The sequence below is a fragment of the Mustela lutreola genome, chromosome 9, assembly GCF_030435805.1.
Source record: "Mustela lutreola isolate mMusLut2 chromosome 9, mMusLut2.pri, whole genome shotgun sequence".
NCBI classification, from domain to species: domain Eukaryota; kingdom Metazoa; phylum Chordata; class Mammalia; order Carnivora; family Mustelidae; genus Mustela; species Mustela lutreola.
In genome coordinates, this window is record NC_081298.1 from 23,900,449 (window position 1) to 23,922,277 (window position 21,829).

Here is a 21,829-nt window from a genome sequence, read left to right on the forward strand (position 1 = left end):
CCAATATCACTCCTTTCCGATCCCTGGTGCAGTGTAGCAGAAAAAAAAAAAAAAAATCTTTCAAAAACACTGGCGGGAGTGGGAAACGATAAGAGCGGCGGCTAGGGACTAGAGGCCCCGAAACCAGGATACCGATCACAAACCGGACTCTGCTCAGCAAGTGTGGCCACAGGTGCAGTAGGAAGCAGGCCTCTCTGAACCGCAAATACCATCTGCCATGGGGGCTGGAGGCAGCAGTGGGGCTCAGCCTTTAGACCACACGATTACACAGAAAGAGAGGGAGGGAGAGAGGCCTTTTTTCAACCTAGTATTTAAAGACACACAGCAGGGTAAGCATTTCAGTTATTTTTAGTTAAACAAAAACAGCCTTTTCCAAGGGTGATAAAGTGAACTGAAGGTCAGAAGGAAGCAGGGTGTGGGCTGCTCAAAGCTCTTGCTCCGAGATCTGGACGTGAGGAAAGAAGGCCCTCCCAAGAATTCAAGGGTGACCGGCCAGCAGAGGGATGCCTCTGATGACTGAGCACTGGCGCATCCTCTAAGGAGGCCCTAAGGTGATTTCCACCTGCCAGTCAGGTTGACATGATTAACATTATTATTCTTGGGGGCTATTAAATTAAGGAATGACGCAGGAAGCCAAGAGAGTGGCTTATTCAGTTGGATTCTGAATCACAATCAGGAAATAGTCTTTATCTGCAAAAGAGAAAAACGAAAAAATAAATCATTACATCATTAAAATTAAAATTAAAATGACCAACCATAAAAGGGGAGAGGAACATAAAAAGCATCAATGCTCAGGCTACTTCCAACTGTTGGGAAAACAGAAGATGAACTTGCAAGCTTCCCAAGGTGGCTGCCGCCCTGTGGCTGCCGGGAAAGCGAAGCCCCTCCCACCCCGCAGCCTCGGCCCGCAGCACCCCCCCTTTTCTAATATTCATGCTACCATATGAACAGGGAGGTAGGAGTATCATGCCTGCTTTCTGGGTAGGAAAACTCAGATTCAGAGAATTTATTTTTTATTTTTTATTTTTTTTTTTTTAAGATTTTATTTATTTATCAGAGAGAGAGAGGGGGAGAGAGCGAACACAGGCAGACAGAATGGCAGGCAGAGGCAGAGGGAGAAGCAGGCTCCCCGCTGAGCAAGGAGCCCGATGTGGGACTCGATCCCAGGACGCTGGGATCATGACCCGAGCCGAAGGCAGCTGCTTAACCAACTGAGCCACCCAGGCGTCCCAGATTCAGAGAATTTAAATGAATGGCCTACGGCAGTGATTCTCAAACTAGAGGGCACATGAATTTCCTAGGGTCTGGGCTCAAAACAAACACTACTGGGCCCCGCCCCTAGCCCTTTGGATTCAGTAGGTCTGGAGTACAGCCGAAGAAATTGGGTTTTTTTAAATTAAGTTTTTATTTTTAAATTTGCATTTACTCTTTTAAAGTTTTGTTTATTTATTTATTTATTTACATATTTCTCGATACAGCCAATGTGGGGCTCAAACTCACAGCCCCAAGATCAAGAATCACATGCTCCTCTTACTAAGCCAACCAGGTATCCCCTAAACAAGTTTTTAGTTTTAATTACAGTATAGTTAAAAGAATTTACTTTTTTTTTTTTTTAAAGATTTTATTTATTTATTTGACAGACAGAGATCACAAGTAGGCAGAGAGGCAGGCAGAGAAAGGGGGAAGCAGACTCCCTGCTGAGCAGAGAGCCCAATTTGGGGCTCGATCCCAGGACCCTGGGATCATGACCTGAGCCGAAGGCAGAGGCTTTAACCCACTGAGCCACCCAGGCGCCCCAAGAGTTTACATTTTTAACAAGTTCCCAGGTAATGCTGATGCTGCAGGTTCTGGGACAGCCACTAAGTTAAGGTTGCTTTTCATTTATTTTAGTAGAGATTGGAGAAGCAGAGCATTTCAAACTTGGCCCACTTAAACTACAAACATTTATTAAGGCTCCCATGTGCCCAGTCCTGGGCCAATCGCTTCTCATATGGTGCCTCAGTAAATCACTCCATGAGACAGACACTAGTGTTTTCCACCTCACTGAAGCTCAGAGAGGTTGCCCAAGCCAGAGCAAAAACGCAGGACTGGGCAGCCAGCTGGGTTAGACCCAGATGCTCCGCACACCTCTGGTCTGCCCTCTGCTGAAGAGGGGAGAAACGGCAGGACCTTGGCCTTGTCTGCTTTGTGTGTGCGGATTCAAACCTAAAGTTTGCTTCTTCCCATGATGACAGGCTGTTGCAGATAGGAAGAAACAGATTTTATATGACTAAGAGTTTCAGGGCTAAGCAATCTGTGTAAGTTAAAATCACTTACAAATAAAAGTAGAAATAATTAACAAGCCACCAATAAAACAGACACAATTAGCAATACTAGTGTCTTTTCTTCCAAGTATCAAGCTCTAAATTCAATAACATCACTCCAAGTGCTTTGTGGGAGGCAGAGTATTAAAGCTTGATCATGCTGTATTAACTTGGCTTTGTATTAGTGAGGTTAACAAATGAAAATCAAAAGTCTGTCTTAAAACGTCTTTTCGCACAGGCTGTTCTGGGCCAGGATGGGGTGAAAACTGGCACATATGCAGTGGACCAAACTGTCTGAAACTAACTGTTGCTATTTGTGGTCAGGGAAGCAGCTTCTTACTTTGATCAGCCAGAAAGATTAGGTGGGAAGAAAGGGATACTGGACTTCCTTCCTGGGCAGGGCTCTTCCAAGTTGTTCCCGTGGTGTGGAATGCTAATTATAGTACCATAAGGACCCACCTCAACATGCAGCAACTAGGCCTGTTCTATGCTGGGGGCCATCCCCGTGGGACTTGAGCTCTGTGGAAATCCCAAAGCCATCTAGTCCTAATGCTTCAGAGGCTCTGGACAGTGGCCCCTGCCCACAAGAGTTCTGGCACCAAAATCCAGAAACTGTGAGCCCCTGTGACTGGGTCAATGGTTCTCCTCTTTGTATCCTTCTAAGCAGCCAGGGAGGTCAGAACAAGCCTGAGGCAGAGAACCAACACTGCCCTGCTACTGGGGTGGGTGCCCCAACAAATGACCCCAGAATTCTGCAGCCAGCTTCCTCTTCATCTGTGTTGCCAAGTCCAAGGACACTCAGCATCCACAGCCTCCCTATCACCCTCCTTCATCCGGGCCCCAAAGACAATCATGTTGCCTCCTGGCTTAAAAACCATCACAGGGTCAAGTCCATACAGCTAAGTTTGGTGTCTGATGCCTCTTCGATAATGGACCAAACATCTCACCCTCATTCCTTCCCACACATATTCTGATGGGCTAGACGAGCTGTGCTGCAGCCCACCTGTGTCACCATAGGCACACTGAACTTCGTGGCCCAGCCAAAGAAAGAGAGGGGGAGGAGCAGAAGTAATAATATAAAAATAGTCCTAGACAATTAATCTGTCCACCTCACTCCAGTCTGTGAGTGAGGTAATACAGGCCACGACAGGTGGCCCTGATGTGCCCTTCTGTGGCCCAGTCCTTGCAGGCTCCTCCCAGGAGGCGCATTTCATCATCCTGCGAATGGTCCTAAGACCTAAAGACAGGTATAGTTCGTACTACACGGCTTCCACCCCCCTCAAGATTTCATTTATTTTTTTTGACAGAGAGATCACAAGTAGGCAGAGACGCAGGCGGGCGGGGGGGGGGGCGGGGGGAGAAGCAGGCTCCCTGCTGAGCACAGAGCCCCATGCGGAGCTCGATCCCAGGACCTTGAGATCATGACCTGAGCTGAAGGCAGACCTTGAGATCATAACCCACTGAGCCACCCAGACACCCCCTACACAGCTCGTAAACACAGGCCAAGCACTGCACGAGAAGAAACAAAAGCAGCAATTTGTTCCAACACTGGAGGAAAAGCTGGCCATACAGGGCCCAGAGAGACAGGACTACACTTTAGTAGTGGGCAATTTAATACTTTTTCAAGGATAAAATGACCATATGGTATTTTTGTCTTGTGCTTTGGTTTCAAATCACCGAATTCTTTTTCTTTCAAACATCGTTTTCCCATCCCTCCAACTTGGTTACACTCTTTCCTGTGCCTTCTAGATTCAGCTCAAATGTCCCCTTTTCTGGGAAGACCTAACCACACCTTCTTCTTTGTTCCATGAGACCACGATTCCCCTCTGTGGCCTAGGAGAGTCACAGTGCATAAGTATGTGTTGGGGATGCCAGCCAGAGACTAGCTAGGCAGTGAGGCAATCAACTCTGTACCTTCAATTCTTCAGGCTCACAATGGCAACTATGGGGACACCAATGTGCCAAGTTGTCCCAATAAGCTACCCACAATATGCTGGGACAGTCTGCTCCCAAGCAGGAATGTGGAAGACCTCTTACCTGGTGCAACCATAATTTCATTTTTCTTGGAGCGAATTCGAAGGAAGGTGAGGTCATTCTGGGGGTCAATTTCACGCACGGTGCTCCGGGCCTTCAAGATGAAGTTGTGCATGAGGTTGGCATACTGTGTGGTGGTGGGGTTGTCCATGGTGCTCTTGATGGGAATGCCTGAGGGGAGAGCAAGGGAATGAGTAGGAAGCTGGAGCCCCATTCTGCCCAGCTCCCAACCCCACACCCTTAAGAGTACTGGACCAGCAATTAATAACCAATGCCACTATTTACTGAGGGCTTGGCAGGCACAGCGCTGAGCACTTTCAGCATGGCAGCACCAGTCCCTGGAATTACTCTGGCAGTGGAATCACCATCTTCACTTGCCAGTGAGGCAACAGAAGCGCTGAGCCTTCACACAGCACAGAAGCAGTGGGGCTAGGATTCAAATGCGGGCCTGTTGGCTCCACTGCTGGGCTCCTTCCACAGGGCTGCACTGTCTTGACTGGCTTCCAGCAATAAAAGGGGAGACTGTCATTCAGAATACTTAGAACCTGAATAAAGAGGACAGCTCTTGTGAATTTGTAAATACTGAAAAGTAGGAAGAAGGAAAAAAGGTCGCCTGTGTCAAGACACTACCATCCCTAGGTGCTTTGCTCTAGTTCCCACCAAGGGAGGTTTAGGGCCCAGTTATAAACACATGTCCGTCCACACACATGATCGTGTCCCTCAAATTAAAGTGTGTTTCTCTGTCCGTGTATAGACTGGTAAACAGCATTGCTATTGCTTTCAAATAGCCCACAACTGGCCATTCCACAGAATTAATCATTCCTTTATTGTTGGGACATAGGCTGGATTTTTTTTTTTTTTTTTTAACTTAATTACAGTGCCATGAACACCATTGTGTACCAAGCTTTTTCTGTTTTGAAGATTGTTTCCTTTCAATGAACTATTAAAAGGACCTCCCTTACTAGTCAGTACCTATCATCATGGAGGTGAAAAATGGGGCTCAGCCTGAGCGAACTCAGGACACAACTTAATCATCAGGTGCCTATGAATCACTGTGACATATCAGCAGAAGGTTCCACGGAGGAAGCCTTAAGTGCCCAACGCTAACAGGTATTTGTGATAAATGTGGCACAAATGACTCCTCACACATAAGTGGCCAGATATGGGGGCCCATGACCCTGCTGGTCTGGCCCGTAAGTGACCAGCTTAAGGACTGGCCAAAGGCAATCACCCTCAGGCCTACTCACAGGTGGCAAGAAACTGGCCCAATCTTGTCTTCTTAGGGCATAGGAACATGAGTGTGGGCAAGAGAAGCAGCTGAGCCAGAGGCTGTTCTGAGCCAAGTGAAGTCATGAAGACAGACTAGTGACCATTTGCCTTTAAGCGACAAGACAACTAGGTCACTAGGGCTGCTACTGGGTCCTAGATGGCAACAATGTGCCCACCAGGGCCCCCTGAAGCTTTACTCCATAGCAGAATCTTCCTAAGGATGGCAGTATGAGCAGCCACGGTGATGACTGAGTAGGAATTCTGAAATCTGATGACCTGGACTTACACCCTAGCTCTATCCCTTGGGGTGGCTATGTGGCCTTACACAAGTGAGTTAACCTCTCAAGCCTCTGTTTCTTCATCTGTAAAATAATGCTTGTGCTGTGAGGATTAAATACAGCTAATCCATTTAAGAATGTTTAGCAAGAGTACAAATGTAATGTTGGCTTGTTACCAACATCAGTACAAAATAAATTCCATCCCCCAGGTAACTTGAGGGGCCAATGTCAAGGCCTGGCGAAGTCTGGATGATCAAAACTCTTAACCTTCTCTTCTTCTATACCACAAGGCCATCTTTTCTCAGGTCCCTCTGCCTGGGACTTTCCTTCCTTCCCGATTCTCTCATAATTCCCACTGGTCCCTCAGGTGTCCATTTTCTGGTGGATCTACCCACCTCCAGATGTGGTCAATGCCCCCACTCTACCACCCACCCAATTTTTCTTCAGAGCTGTTTCCTCTGGAGTTTGATATCACACCATTATGGAAGTGAGCAGGACCAGGTCTGATTTGCTCACCATTGTCCTTAAAGAGACTTCACTAAGCATTTATTGCAGATGATAAATAAGTGCTCTCAAGGGCTCCTTCAGCAGTTCAAATACTGTCATGAGTCTGATCACATTTCTACTAAGTGACAGGTGTACAAATGAGACCAGAAGCTAAACACTTGTCAGCTCACTTTAAAAAGCAAAACAAACAAACAAACAAAAAAACAAACAAAAAAAACTACAAACACTGAAGTAGTGAGGAGGTGGGACCAAAACCGGAGAGCATTTCAAATAAGGACAAGAGATCAAGTCCAGATTCACAGGATGTCAGAGCTGGGGACACCACACAGACAGCCGAACAATTAGGTCACCTCCTCCAAGCTTGTGCCTTCACAAATGTGGACTATGCAGCCTGCAGAAGTAGCTGGTTACTAGGGAGCATGATTTCTAACTTGGGGCTTAGATCCGTCAAGACCAAGGTTGTACAGCCAGGTGCTCCCACCAAACCCAGATTCATTATTAATCAACAGTAAAAAACATTAACAATATTTAACAGAGGCAGTAATCCCCCGCATTATCTGTGGTTTCACTTTCCATGGCTTCAGTTACCTGCATCAACTCTGATGTGGAAGCAGATGATTCTCTTGATCAGGTCAACAGTAGCCTACTGTTGTCTCACAATGCCTAGGTCATTCACCTGACTTCATTTCATCACATAGGAAATTTTAGGATCGCACGTCATTACAAGAAGGGTGAATACCATATAATAAGGTATTTTGAGAGACCACATTCACATAACTTTTATTATAGTATATTGTCATAACTGTTTATTATTAGTTTTGTTCTTCATCTCTTCTTGTGCTTTATTTATACATTTAACTTTATCATAAGTATGTACATATAGGAAAAACCATAGTACACATAGGGTTGAGTACCATCCTGTTTTCAGGCATTCACTGGGGGTTTTGGAATGTACCCCCCATGGATAAGGGGGGACTACTGTATTTGTTAAGCACCTACTACGTGTCAACATTGTTCTAGGTGCTAGGGATACAGCAGTGAACACAAGAGACAAATCTCTGCCCTCGAAGCTTACAAGTTGAGTCTTTTATGTTGCCCCATGTGGGTACAGCACAAGATAGAAGCGGTCTGGGGGCACCTGGGTGGCTCAGTGGGATAAGCCTCTGCTTTCGGCTCAGGTCATGATCCCAGGGTCCTGGGATCGAGCCCCACATCGGGCTCTCTGCTCTGCAGGGAGCCTGCTTCCTCCTCTCTCTCTGCTTGCCTCTCTGCCTACTTGTGATCTCTGTCAGATAAATAAAAAAAAAAAAAAAAAAGAAAAAAGATGGAAGCGGTCTGAAGAGGTACAAATGGAATGGAGTAGTCCTTAAGTTTTTGGTAATTCCACTTAAAATTCACATTTTTACTATGAAACTTCATTTAAATTTGGCCAAGGCAAAGATGTCAAAAGGCAGTGGCAGGTGGTTGGTAAGTGATTGGGATAAGGGTATGTCATTAGTTCAGGAGCAAAAGCAGTCACTCGGGGCTGGAGTGGTTAGGAAATGCATCCTGCAGGAAAAGGCAGTGAGCTGAATCATTTGGGTATGAAAGCCCTAGAGGGGCTAATAGATTAAAATCCCTAATCATCCTTCATGGAAGCTTCCAGAGAGCTTAAAGGCCCTATAGAGCAGTGAGTTCTGATGACCGATAGCCAGAAGTGGGTGACCTTGAACATGTCACCCAATTTCTCTCAGCCCTAGGTTTCTTATCGAAAAATGGGCAGTGCTCGCTTCAGCAGCACATATACTAAAATTGAAAAATGGGCAATACTCCTGCCTTGCAGGGTCATGGTGTGAAATGTAAATGAGAGACGAAAGTGGGAGCTCTGTAGTGGGATACAAATTAAAAATAAATACTTGCAATATGGCATTACATCAGGTACTGTTCTAAAAGCTTTCCTTAAAAGGAAACTGGAACAGAGAGGTTAAGTGACTAGCCTAAGATCACACAGCTGATAAAAATTAAGTAGAGCCAGGATTCAAACCTAGGCAGTCTGGTTCCACATTCTATATTCTTACCCACTGGGCAATACTGCCACATTAGTGTATAAAAAAGAAGTGCCCATCAGTATCCAAAAGGTAAGCAGTTGGTGCTATATTCTAATGAAAAAGCTCAAGTTTGGGGGCAGTTTTAAAGCAAAACTGAAGCCTGTGACTTCCAAATACTGATGGAGGTCTAATCCTCCCCCATGTGGGGTGAAAAAATGCCCAGTCTGAGAAGATAGTCTCTCTAGGAGATATACAAATAGTCTTTCAGATCTGGGAGTAAGAAGCAGCTAAAAGAGATTACCCAGATCAATCACTCCACTTATGGCAGCTGAGGTCTGAAGAAGGGAAGAGGAAGCCCCAGGCCCTCTAGCTGAGCAGTGGCAGACCCCAGCTGGAACTTGCTCCTGCCTCCACAGTGTCCTGAGGACCCCAAACCTGTTGCCTGCTTTGACCACATGGCATAATTAGAGTTTGACAAAGCTGGGGAGCATGCGCTGTGCGCTGCCTAGATTTGGGCTGGCCGGAGTCGGACAACTTGGAAAATAACATTCTAACTAAGGACATGTCACTTCAACTTTTTCACCCTTAATGACTTTCATTCTGCTCTATAAGTAGGAATTATTGAGAAGTCTGCCTTTCTAAAAACAAGGACTAGAATGACATCACATACACACAGAGCTCTTAAATCAGAGTTCACTAAATGCACTGCACTAGAGAATGGGGGAGGCCAGCTGGGTGACCCTAAGCATTGACTGGGCTACAGACCAACAGCTACTCTCTGTTTCTTCACAGTACAGTGTGGGAGAGAGCACAAGTGCATTCAGACAGACTTAGCATGAAATGTTGGTTCTTTTTTTTTTTTTTTTTAAGATTTTATTTCTTTATTTGACAGAGAGAGAGATCACAAATAGGCAGAGAGAGAGAGGGGGGAAGCAGGCTCCCTGCTGAGCAGAGATCCCAAAGCGGGGTTGGATCCCATGACCCTGAGATCATGACCTGAGCCAGAGGCAGAAGGTTAACCCACTGAGCCACCCAGGCACCCCTGCAATCTTGGTTCTGTAATGGCAGGAAAATCAATTAAATTTCTAGACTCTGTTCTCTCTACTGCAAAATGGAGACAACAGGGCTGCTTTATGGAATAAATGAAACAAAATGTTTGTAAAGCAATGGCTTGCAGCCTGGCACAGAACAAGTGTTTGATAAATGTTAGTTCTTTTCTTCACCATGTCTACTGCAGTTTGGGAATATTAGTATCCGTACTCTTCTAGTTGATGAAATAATGTATAGAAAAGGAGGGAGAGGCGCCTGGGTAACTCAGTCAGTTAAGCATCCAACTGTTGATTTCAGCTGAGGTCATGATCTCAGGTTTGTGAGATCGAGCCCCACAATGGGCTCAGTGCTGGGCATGGAACCTGCTTAGAATTCTCTTTCTCCCTCTGCACTCCGCACAACCCCCTCCCCCACCACCTCCCCAAAGGAGGAAAAAGCTATAGGCATTAAGAAGTTGACCAGAGTATTATCTAGTGAAAAAATTGAAACAGGGGCACCTGGCCTGGCTCAGTGGGTAGACTGTGCAACTCCTGATTTCGGGGTTGTGGGTTTGAGCCCTAGGCTGAGTGTAGAGTTTACTTAAAAAAACAAAAAAATTAGAAACCATATAAATGGTGGATGGCTGATAAACATTGTACTGGCAATTAAAAATTTTGCTTATGTAAATCATGACAAAAAAAGCCAGAAAACAAGCTCATGAGCGAACATATGCAAAAGAATAACAACTATAATAATTATGACCAAGAAAAGATATACCTCGGCAAGGGCTAGAAAAGCATGGCACAGTCAAAAGTATGATCTGTCAGGGCAGTGGAATTGAGTGAATTTTTCCTTTTTTAAACTTTGGAATTCCAGTAATAGTGCTAGGACACTGGAAGTGCTTAAAAGAGGATACAAATTAGATTCTGTACGTGAAGGGGCTTAGTAAATAATAAGTGTCAGGCTAAGTTTGGGCTGTTTCCTTGGGGTCTGCCTATGAGCAGGTCATGGCCAAAGGGAGGGTGTACCTTCTGTGTTCACCACGATGATGCCCTGTACTCCCTTCTGGCTCTGAAGTCGCTTCAGTGTCTCCTCCACCTCTGCCTGCCAGAGAGAACAAGACCCAGGTTAGGAGGGGCCAGGAAGAGTGGACTGACTCCCTCACACTCCTGGCTGATTAATCACATATTTGTCTTCCAATAACAAACAAGTAACACCCAGGCACATGGCACCTCCTCAAAGCTCCCCAGGCCTGTTTGGAGTGGTCCCTAGGTCATCCCTAGGGTTTAAACCATCTGTTACAAACCCCGGCATGGGGTGTGGCTACTCCTGGCTCTTTGCCCACTAGGCACTATTACCCCTCCCGGCTTAGCTATTTGGGAGCAGAATATAAATACCATTCTTGGGAGAACAGACACATCCATGACTCTCATATTTGGAACACTGGGGGAACCAGACTCCAATGATTTGAAAAAACCTAAACAGCGGTGTCTACTAGGAAGGAGACTAAATTGTCATTCGTGGCCCAAACAGCACAAATGAAAATATTCCAAAGGAAGAAAATGACTCCACGAGGATAAACTCGGTGACTTAGTAAGCTAGCATCTGAGACAGTGTGACACATGGTACATAGACACAGAAAATATGCCTGGGGAAGGGGCTCATTAATCCTGATTCTCCAGAAACTAGCACATGGCATTTGGGCCCTCACCCTATCATGCCAGGCCTTTTATGTTATTATCACGGCCATCTCTTCTACCCTTCCTTCAACTCTCCATCTTCACACCTATACCTCCTTATCTCCAAATCTTTTTTACCCTAACAAGGAAACCCAATAAATTCTTCTAGGCCATTTAAGGCATTACCTCTTCCATGAAGCTTTTACTGATCCCCAACTCTGGAGTCTTTGCCCGGTTCTGACTCCCCAAACTCTTGGACTGTACCTCTCTAGGAATGCATTAGGTACTGGTTTACTTAGAGTTTCTACAATGCTCTGCACAACAGGTGCTCAATAAAAAGCTTCTTAACTGAACTAGGCCTAACTCTGTGGATGGAAACTGGCCTTAAAGTGTGCTTGTTCTTAGGAGGCCCCTTCCAGACCAGCCCAGAATCCAGGCAGAAGCTACTCAAAGGGTGAGTCAGACTATGTTCAAAACAGATGCCATCAACCAACCTAAAGGAAGTAGTTCCCCACCCCCAAGGGCTAATGAGTAGGCCTGGAGGGGAGGAGCTCCTAAACAGTGATGGAGAGAGCACAACGAATTACTGTTTTTCTAGTAGGAAAAAAGCTGACAATCCAGTCACTACCACCCACTCCCCAATGATATAAGAATACTGAAATGCTGGAGAGAAGAGCAAACAAGTTCCTCCTATGAGATGGCAAATAGCCTAACACGTCATAAATCTGGAGACTGAGTAAAAGGACAGGGCTAGCTCTGTGGACGGGAGTATAATACAGCGGGTCATGAATGTATGAGGTCATAATTCACTCCAGACTTTCACCGAGCTGCTATTAAATGCTATTTTGGAGAGGGGGGGTGAAGTACAATAGTGGTCAGTTTTACACAGTACTCCATCTGACCTGGTAACTTTCCTGAAACTCATCCTAAGGAAATAACTTAAAAGAATACAGCAAGATGTTTGCTGCTGTGACAACTGCAGTTGCAAAATACAGAAAGAGCCCAAAGTGCCCAATAATTAGGAGAAAAGTCAATTCAATTATAGACTTCTCTTCATAGGAATATAATATACATATTAACAATGGTAATCAGAATATATCACCACAAAAAGTTCATGATATAACATTAAGTGAAAACAGCTAAATGCAAAAATAAAGTGCTTGATGAGGGCACCCACGTGAAAACAAGCAAGCTAGGACTCTGAAAAAAATAAAAGCCACATTGAACGCAGGGAATTGTAGATAAGATTTTCTTTTTTCTTTCTTTTTTTCTTTTCCAAAACAGCCTCTTTTTTTTTTTTTTTTTAAGATTTTATTTATTTATTTGACAGAGGGAGATCACAAGTAGGCAGAGAGGCAGGCAGAGAGAGAGAGGAGGAAGCAGGCTCCCCACTGAGCAGAGAGCCTGATGCGGGACTCGATCCCAGGACCCTGAGATCATGACCTGAGCCGAAGGCAGCGGCTTAACCCACTGAGCCACCCAGGCGCCCCCAAAACAGCCTCTTTTTATTCCATTACATTGTTTCTATTTAAAAACATCTTTGGGGGGGGCGCCTGGGTGGCTCAGTGGGTTAAAGCCTCTGCCTTCAGCTCAGGTCATGATCCTGGTGTCCTGGGATTAAGCCCCATAACAGGCTCTCTGCTCGGGGAGGGGTCTGCTTCCCTTTCTCTCTGCCTGCCTCTCTGCCTACTTATGATCTGTCAAATAAATAAATAAAATCTTAACGGGGCGCCTGGGTGGCTCGGTGGGTTAAGCCGCTGCCTTCGGCTCAGGTCATGATCTCGGGGTCCTGGGATCGAGTCCCGCATTGGGCTCTCTGCTCAGCAGGGAGCCTGCTTCCTTCTCTCTCTCTCTGCCTGCCTTTCAGTGTACTTGTAATTTCTCTCTGTCAAATAAATAAATAAAATCTTTAAAAATAAATAAATAAATAAATAAATAAATAAATAAAATCTTAAAAAAAAAATAAAATTAAAGACATTTTTTTGGGGTGCCTGGTTAGCTCAGTTGGTTAAACATCTGCCTCTTGGTTTTGGTTTAGGTCATGATCTCAGGGTCATGGGGCTGAGCCCTGCGTCAGGCTCCGTAAGTTAACACAGAGCCGCTTGAGATTTTCTCCCTCTTCCTTTCCTCCTCCCCTAACTCGTGCTCTCTCTCCTCTAAAATAAATGAACAAACTGAAAAAAAAAAAAAAATCCACCAAATCCAAACATTTTTTTAACCCTTCTCTGTGTATCCAAGAAAGAGATCTCTAATATGGGGATACTGTAGGGCTCTGACATGCTCAACATTGACAGCTCAATGTTCAATCAACCTAGGAAAGAGAAAGAAAGCTAAAACCAAAGGTGTCAGAATAGAGGTCTGAAATATTCCCTGGAGGCTAGAAAGTATAGCTGAAATGAAAGAGATGAATACTTCTTAACTCCTATTCATTTCAGCCCTACGTCAGGTATATGGATGCCTTCTATATGCCAGACATTGTTTTAGGCCTGAGCTGCTATAATGAACAAAATCTAAAAACAAACAAACAAACAAACAAACAAACCCCTTGCCCTCATGAAGCTGACCTAGGGGAAGGGGCAGACATTAAACAAGTAAAATATAAAGTCGGATACAGTAGGGAAATGGTATCTGGAATTAAGGGGCTGATGGCAATTCTTTTAAAAATAGTTTATTTATTTGAGAGAGAGAGAAAATGTGTGCACAAGTTGGGGGAGGGGCAGAGGGAGAAACAGACTCCAGGCTGAGCAGGAGCCCGATGTTGGGTTCAATCCCAGGACCCTGAGACCATGGCCTGAGCTGAAGGCAGAGGCCTAACCAACTGAGCCACCCAGGCAGGCAATTTTAAATAAGGTGGTCAGAGAAGACCTCACCAAGGTGAAAGCTGTAGAGATCTGAATGAAGAAAATGAGGGAGCTAATGTGGATTTCTAAGGAGAGCATTCCAAACCGCATAAAGAGCAAGTACAAGAGCCCCAAGGTTAACATATTTCAGGGCTCAAAGGAGCCAGTGTGGTTGAAGTGCAGTGAGCAGCAGGCGGCCAGATGACAGAGGTGGCCAGGGTCAGATTAGATTTCAGTGGGTCTGGTAGACCACAGCAATGACTTTGGTTTTTAATGGGGATGATATGGGGAGCCACTAGCAGGTTTTGAGGTGAGGAGTGACAAGATCTGATGTTTCAAAACAATGGGTCTGGTTGCTCTGTGGAGAACAGACTGTAGGGGGCAAGCACAGCCTGCCTGAGCCGTCTGAACAAGTACTGCTCCCTCTGAAGGAAGCAACCTTCACTCCTGCACTCACTGCTTGATGTAACTAATTCCCGACTCTTTGGATGCAGCTCATGAGTCTTCTGTGGGAGACCTTCTCCCCTCTCCTGGGTACCCTTCACCCTGCCTTCACAGGACATACATTGGGATGTAGCTATCTGTTTTGCTCTAGACCCAAAGCACCCCAGGAACAAGAACCCCAACTTTAGAGCCCCACTACCTGGCACAGTATAGACTCAGTAAATACTTAAGGAACAAATAAAAAGCATTTCTACAACCATGTTTTACAAAAATCAACCTTTTCAAGTGGGGGGGGGGCAAGGCCTTACAGTACCCAGGGTAAAAAAGAGCTGGGGTTTAGGTGATCCTATATTTAACCTCGACCAAGACTTGGCTGCTTTAAGAAAACACACACAAGAAAGGGAGGACATACAATTATATATTAACCTGCTCAATACCTGCTATAAGTCAGATATTGGGATGAATGTTTTCAGACACCTTTCTCTCATTTGAACCTTCCATGGTTAGTAGGATCTCCATTTTACAATGAGGAAATGGAGATTCAGAAATGAGAAGTTTTGCCTGAAGACACACAGCAGGTCAAAAGAAGAGATGAATATGCCTCTGATCACAACTGATGAGGTCCCTGTCATGGGGAGCTAACATTCTGGTGAAGAGACATTTTTCTTTTTTAAGATTTTTGTTTATTAAATTGAGAAAGAATAAGCACAAGTGTGTGTGTGTATGTGTGTGTGTGTGTGTGTGTGTGTGAGAGAGAGAGAGAGAGAGAAAACAGAAGCAGAGGGGCAGAGGAAGAGGGAGTAGCAGGCTCCCTGCTCAGATGTGTTTGATTCCAGAACACTGGAATCATGACCTGAGCTGAAAGCAGGCGCTTAACTGACTGAGCCACCCAGGTGCCCCAAGATATTTCTTTCTTTCTATTTATTTATTTTTTGGATGGCTGATGGTGAAAACACATTCAAAAAACAAGTAACCATGATTCTTGAAGGGTACAGGGACAGGGCTGGGGGCAGAGGAATATACTTTAGCTAGTGTGGTCTGGAACACCTGAGGCTGTAATCTTCAAGCAAAGAACTAAATTAGGAGAAAGAAAGCACTCCAGGCAAAGGACTGAAAGCAAAGGCAGTGAAGTGGAAACAAGTTTGGCATGTTTAAAGAATGGAGAGGGCTAGTACTGCCAATGTTTTTTGATAGGTGAAAATCATGTAACAGAAAGTCAACTTTTCTTTAATTTTTAAGACTTATCGGTGAAATTGAAATGAAACATTGTTTACATCTCTCATTTTTAAGTCTTTAGATTTTTCCACATATCTACTGATTTTAAAAAACTTTTGTATGTTAGAAATATTAGACTTTGGTCAAGTATATAATTAAATATAAAAAATAGTTTTCTCTAAGACTAGAGAATAGTCTTTTCCAACATGATCCCAACCCATAGGATGGGGCTAAGCCTGGGTGAGTTGGGGATCATGAGGTCTAGAGAGGGGTCTCCAGGAGAGCAAAGCACCAGCTACTGATCTGGGTTCAGGAGAAACTGCTTTAAACAAGCCTCAAGTTCAGCCCTAAAAGAGCCAAGAAGAAAAACTAATGTTACCAAAAAGCCACAAGTAGCAACAGGGACATTTACAGATAGGAAAGGACAGTCCTAGGCAGGCATCCAAGTATTGCCAGCTCTAGATCAACGTTTGTCGTTCCTGCCGAGCTAGCCAACTGGTCCCAGATCTGCCTGAGTGGATATGCAGTCCCCCAGGGTTGGCTCACATCTCCAACTTCCTGTCCTGCTCCTAGAGAGAGCCCAACTGGTATATTCTGCATTCTGGGTTGTAGGTAACACTAACATGGTGTCTGCATCAGGCAAGAAACAAGCCTTTCAGGTTCTTCAGTTCCCAGGTACATGCTGCTGACAGATGGAAAAACAAGTAGCAGTATAAGCAGGATTATTTATTGGTTCAGCATAAGAGGAATGATAATCATCAGAAGCAAATGATTCGCAAAGAAACTGACCAATCTGACTCCTAAGCATAAACATTATACTTTGTATAAAATAAAAATGAATCAAAACAACAAAAAAAAATCTGCATCTAATATAACAAAAGAGTAATTCCAAAACATGACACAAAATGATTAAGAAAAATAAAGTCTGGAGGCACCTGGGTGGCTCAGTCGGTTAAGCATCTGCCTTCAGGTCAGGTCATGATCCCACAGTCCTGGGATCAAGGCCTGTATCAGGCTTCCTGTTCAGTGGAGAGTTTACTTCTCCCTCTACCCTTCCCTCCTACTCATGATCTCTTGCTCTCTTTCACCTTCTCTCTCAAATAAATAAAATCTTAAAAAAAAAAAGAAAAATAGTCTAAAAGTTAAGTGGGCAAAAAGGATACTAGTAGAAAATATACCTAAGAGAAATTACAAACATATAGAAAAATGTTCACGGTTTCCTGAAAAATAAGAGACATTTCATTTCATTCCTTAAAAAATGAAAAATTGTAGCAATGATGAAGTGATTTTAAATCTAGCAGTTATGGCAAAGCTGGTACAAAGGCAATTCGACCTTTTGGGAAAGTGACAGAACAACACTACTGCAAGACCTGTAAGTTCTGGTCCCTTGGCCTCAGAAGATTTTTTCCCTGAGGATTTTTCCTAAGGAAATAATCTAATAATTTTTTTAAAAAAGAAAAATAAATTCTACACATACAGAAGTACTCATCACAGCATTATCTCAACTAATGAAGAACTAGAAGCAACCCAAATGTACACCAGGGGAATGGCTTCGCAAATTATGGTACAGCTATTTTACTATTATGTAGTCATTAAAAATGACAGATCACAAAGATGATGTAGCAATCATCAGATGAGAATAGTTTTGTGTAGGGGCGCTTGGGTGGCTCAGTGGGTTAAAACCTCTGCCTTTGGCTTAGGTCATGATCTTGGGGTCCTGGGATCAGGCCAGGCATTGGGCTCTCTGCTCAGCAGGGAGCCTGCCTCCCCCTCCCCCTCTGCCTGCCTCTCTGCCTTCTTTTGATCTCTCTCTGCCAAATAAATAAATAAATAAATAAAATCTTTTAAAAAAAGGAAATAGTTTTGTGGTGAAGTAAAACTAGACAGTGTTATGGATGATTTTTATATCACCATTCTGAAGGTCAATCTGGCAGTTTCTACCAAACTATAAAATATGCATGCCAGAAGTAACACTTCTAGGAATCCACCCTATATCCTACATAGACACTAGCATGAACACACACACACACAGACAACAGTTAACTGCAGGGGTGCCTGGGTGACTCAGTAAAAGTGTCTGACTCTTGATTTCGGGTCATGTCATTATCTCAGGGCCCTGGGATGGAGACCAGAATCCAGCTCTATCCTGAGTGGGGTCTACTTGAGAATTCTCTCTCCCTCTGCCCCTTCCCCTCACTTGCATTCTCTCTTTCAAATAAATAAATCTTAAAAAAAAAAAAGACAATAGTCACTGCAGCACTGTCTAGAATGAAAAACTGTAAGTCACCTAAATGTATTTACTGCAATGGAATATTATACAGAATGAAGATTTGTATATACTGCCATGGAAAAATGTTTGGTATTTTTAGGTGACTAGAGTAAGCTCTAGAAAGAGCTATCTCTTCCTATGTATAGCCTAAAGTAAACTTAATACCTAGAAACATAAATGTTCTAGTGTCATGTAATAAACAGCTTATATGTGAATGTGCTTATGCACTAATCAAATCCAGGAGGAAACACACCCAACTGCCAACAGTCATTTATCATAGGGGAGTGACATGGGGACCACATGCACTTTCTACATTACTTTGAAACTATTTGAATTGTTTAAAATGTGCATCTAAATATGTTCTGCTTCTATAAGTAAAAACACAGTATAATGGTACTGGTTTCAATAAGCTACCATTTGTGTCAGAAGATGAGGGAGCATACACATAACTGTATTTGCATGTAGAGGTATAAGAAACTAACTTTCAACTCTGGTGACTGAGCTGAGAATCAGGGGTGGGAGATTTATTTTTCATTCAGATCCCTTCAGATTATTTTTTCTTACTGTGTGCAGGTTACTTTTTTTTACACTTTAAAAAGTTATGTGAGGGGCGCCTGGGTGGCTCAGTGGGTTAAAACCTCTGCCTTCAGTTCAGGTCATGAGTCCTGGGATGGAGCCCGGTATCCAGCTCTCTGCTCAGCGGGGAGCCTGCTTCTACCTCTCTCTCTGCTTGCTTCTGTGCCTACTTGTGATCTCTGTCAAATGAATAAAATCAATTAAAAAAAAAAAAGTGATGTGAAAGATGAGGTTACATATATTCGAAGTAATTACTACATGTTTTTAGTGATGTTAACACATTCTTTGTGGTGTAATAATAAATGAAAAAAGCAGAGTCCACAACTGTACATTCAGTAGGAACTAAACTATATAAAGTGAAAACTGAGGACCGAAAGATTAGGCTATGTCTTCTAATTACAAATGTTTGCCTCTAGGTCATGGCACTGTCCCTTTTTCCTTTGCCATTTTTATTGTGGGCTTTACATTTTAAAATAAGATTTTGGCCTTAACATTTCAGAAGTCTCTTCAAGCTTTCTACAAGTAGGCAGGATAAAAACCACAGGAAAACAAACCTACAAAGGCATAAAGAGCCAAAGACATAAAGTTCCTGCCAGCAAGGCTTTGGGATGCCTGATTCATTTCTGATTCATGCACCAATTTCTGATTCATGCACCAAGTTCCAGACGCTCGAAAGAACCACAGGCACAGAAAGGCGTCAGTCAAGCTTCCTGGGTTCAAATCAACCTCCGCCATTTCCTGAGGCCAGGCATTTAATTTGACTCGGCTTCAGACTCCACGTATGTCAAATGGGGATAATGGTTGCACCTACCTCAAAGAGCTGGGGTGAGGAGAGCCAAGGTACGGAAAGCGCTTAGCAGTGATTGACACAAATAAAGCTCCCAGGAAACATTACCATTATTGTTATCGCGCAACAAGGCCCGGGACGCTAGGATGCAGGAGCCTGTGGGCCGGCCTCCGCATCTCCGTCAGACCCTCGCCGAGGCCCGAGCTCCTGCTTCCGGGCAAGGGGCAGCGGGATCCGGGAGCCCCACCTCGGTCCCCGCTGTCCCCTCAATCCGGGTATAGAGGCCTGCACCGCCCGGGTTCCGCCCTCTGGTCAGCTCCGGCCCAACCACGCCCAGCCCCGCGGATTCCCAGGCCGGCACTCTGAGACATCTCCGGAGGATGGAAGGCCAGGCGCAGGGTGGTGGGCGGCCGTGCTCGGCCATCTTCCGGCCGCTAGCCGCGAACTCCAGGAGGACACTCACCATCTCTAAACGGACGGGTAGCTCCGCGACGCCGGCACTCTATCCAGTCCCGGTGCCTCTCCGCGCCTGCGCACACACCCTGTCAAGACGGACAGCTCTGGCAGCCTATCAGGAGCGAGTATAGCACGAGCGGACAGGCGGGTCTTAGCCTCCCCAGGGCTTGTAGGGAATTTACCAGGCGCTGTCCGAAAGTGAAAAGCAGAGGGGCTTTTCAGCTGTGGGAAATTCACAACTCCTTCTGTGCCGAAAGATGCTTGTTATTGGTGTCAGAAGAGGATTTCAACTCAATCGAGGTCTGAGTTGGCTCTCGAAGTCCTGGGTGGACGGTAGTGGGCGAATACGAAGGCGAGGTGGGGGGTTGCTGAGACCCCTTTTGCACCCTCATTAAGGCAAAAATGAGGCGCGGTGCCAAAATGCACCCAAAGCACAGTAAAGTCGGGTAGTGGGACCGGAGTCATGCGTCTCTGGGGTCACTAGAGCGAACACTTTGGGAATATTCCAGGCAGATTCTCAGATAGAGTGGACAGGGCTAGCTTGGAAGTATGGCGGTTTAGGACTCTTGAGTTCAGCCTCATTTCTGGGTTACCTTGAAGAAACCACTTTACATCTTTGTGTTCCCTTATTTTCTCACTTAAAAGGGGGGAGCCTTCCTCTTGTCCTATTTTTTGTTCTTTTGCCTTTGTTAGAAAACAAAATTTGATGGCGTAAATTCGAAGCTCGAATTGGCTTTATAAACACGAGTGATGAATCCGGCATCTAAGTAAATAGAGGGAAGCTCTACTGAGCTATACAAAGGCTTTTACAGATGGGGGCATAAAAAAGAAAAGCAATTTGGGGCGCCTGGGTGGGTTAGGCCTCTGCCTTCTGCTCTGGTCACGATCTCAGGGTCCTGGAATCGAGTCCCGCATTGGGCTCTCTGCTCAGCGGGGAGCCTGCTTCCTCCTCTCTCTGCCTACTTGTGATCTCTGTTAAATAAATAAATAAAATCTTAAAAAATAAAAAAAAAAAAAAAAGAAAGAAAGCAATTTATCAGCAAGGAACGAATTATTTAGGCCCTTGTAAGGGGAGAGGAACAGGTCTGTCAGTAAACTTTCTAGTACTGAGGAAATTTCATTTGACTGGCTTAAGGTCACATTCCTGGGAGGTTCCTCAATTCAACCCAGATAATCTAAGTCCAATTTTTCATTCCACTGTAGCCTCTCTCCCTTAGGGAAGGATGTGCTCCTCCAGGGGCGTCTGGATGTAAAGAGAATCCAGTAGCGACTTTAAAGTGAGAAAACTGGGCAGACACCATCTTAATCAGAGGTTCAAGGTTAACATTACTATTAATAGAATGTAAATGTGCAGGCAGGCAGGCAGGCTTTGGAGTCACAATCCAGAATTCCAGTTTGTACTCTTGCCACTGAATGGCCTCAAGTTCATCACTTTGAGCCTCCATTTTACTATCTGTAAAATAGAAATAATCATCCCTGAAAGTGGCCAGGAAGACTAACTGACAGTTACATGTGGCATATCTAACCAAGATTGGGACATAGTAATAAATGTTGATAGTTGTCCTGGGACTAAGTGAATATAGGTGTGGTATTGGTTGCTAGGATGGGGAAGACAGAAGAGCAGGTCTGAATTACATGAGGAAAAATAACAGTATGAGTGTTTTCAGTGATTTGTAGGTATGACTGCAAATTCTCAAGGTCCTGTTCTGTAGGGTGCCTTGAGGAAACCCTCTTGCCCACAGAACTTTGCTTAATGGGAACCTGTTAATAAGGGACAAACACTGTCCTTCTGAGGTCTTTACTAAAGACCCTCTTCTCCTAGCCAAATAGCAAGATGATCATGGAATCCTGTGCGCAAATGTCCTGGCCACAGAGGAGCCCTACAGACAAACAGACTTGATAATTGAAATAGGCTGGGAGTGACAGCAATTTCTGTTCTAGAGCTATGCAATAGGAGACATTTCCTAAAAGTCCAGATAACAGGGTCAGTTGGCCACAGCTAGTCTTGTTTGAAGTTGTTTTGTATGGTTTGGGGCCAGAAGCCAAATGTAAGAACAACTACTTCCCACGGAAAATTTCTATATGCTGGGAGAGATCAGTTCCCCCCATCCCTTTT

General features: G+C 44.6%; 1 protein-coding gene across 2 annotated transcripts; it reads right to left on the reverse strand.

Moving 5' to 3' along the window:
* Window positions 1-330: 330 nt before the first annotated feature.
* On the reverse strand, window positions 331-19,876 carry DYNLRB1 (dynein light chain roadblock-type 1). Of its 2 annotated transcripts, none has more exons than XM_059133480.1 (4): window positions 19,721-19,876; window positions 10,476-10,551; window positions 4,341-4,508; window positions 331-690 (listed from the first exon to the last, which is right to left on the reverse strand). In XM_059133480.1, exons 1-4 carry the CDS (start codon window positions 19,721-19,723, stop codon window positions 647-649), a joined length of 291 nt encoding a protein of 96 aa, XP_058989463.1. In that variant the 5' UTR covers window positions 19,724-19,876; the 3' UTR covers window positions 331-646. The 2 variants fall into 2 exon arrangements, with proteins under 2 accessions (XP_058989463.1, XP_058989464.1); XM_059133481.1 differs by lacking the exon at window positions 19,721-19,876 and adding an exon at window positions 19,366-19,526.
* Window positions 19,877-21,829: the final 1,953 nt, after the last annotated feature.

What these genes read in the sequence shown, in the direction of transcription:
- DYNLRB1 (XM_059133480.1), bottom strand. An exon ending in CATCGTGGTGAACACAGAAG is followed by an intron (nt 4,509 to 10,475) that starts GTACACCCTCCC and finishes CTCTCCCCTCAG; the next exon opens with GCATTCCCATCAAGAGCACC. An exon ending in TGAAATTATGGTTGCACCAG is followed by an intron (nt 691 to 4,340) that starts GTAAGAGGTCTT and finishes TCTCTTTTGCAG; the next exon opens with ATAAAGACTATTTCCTGATT.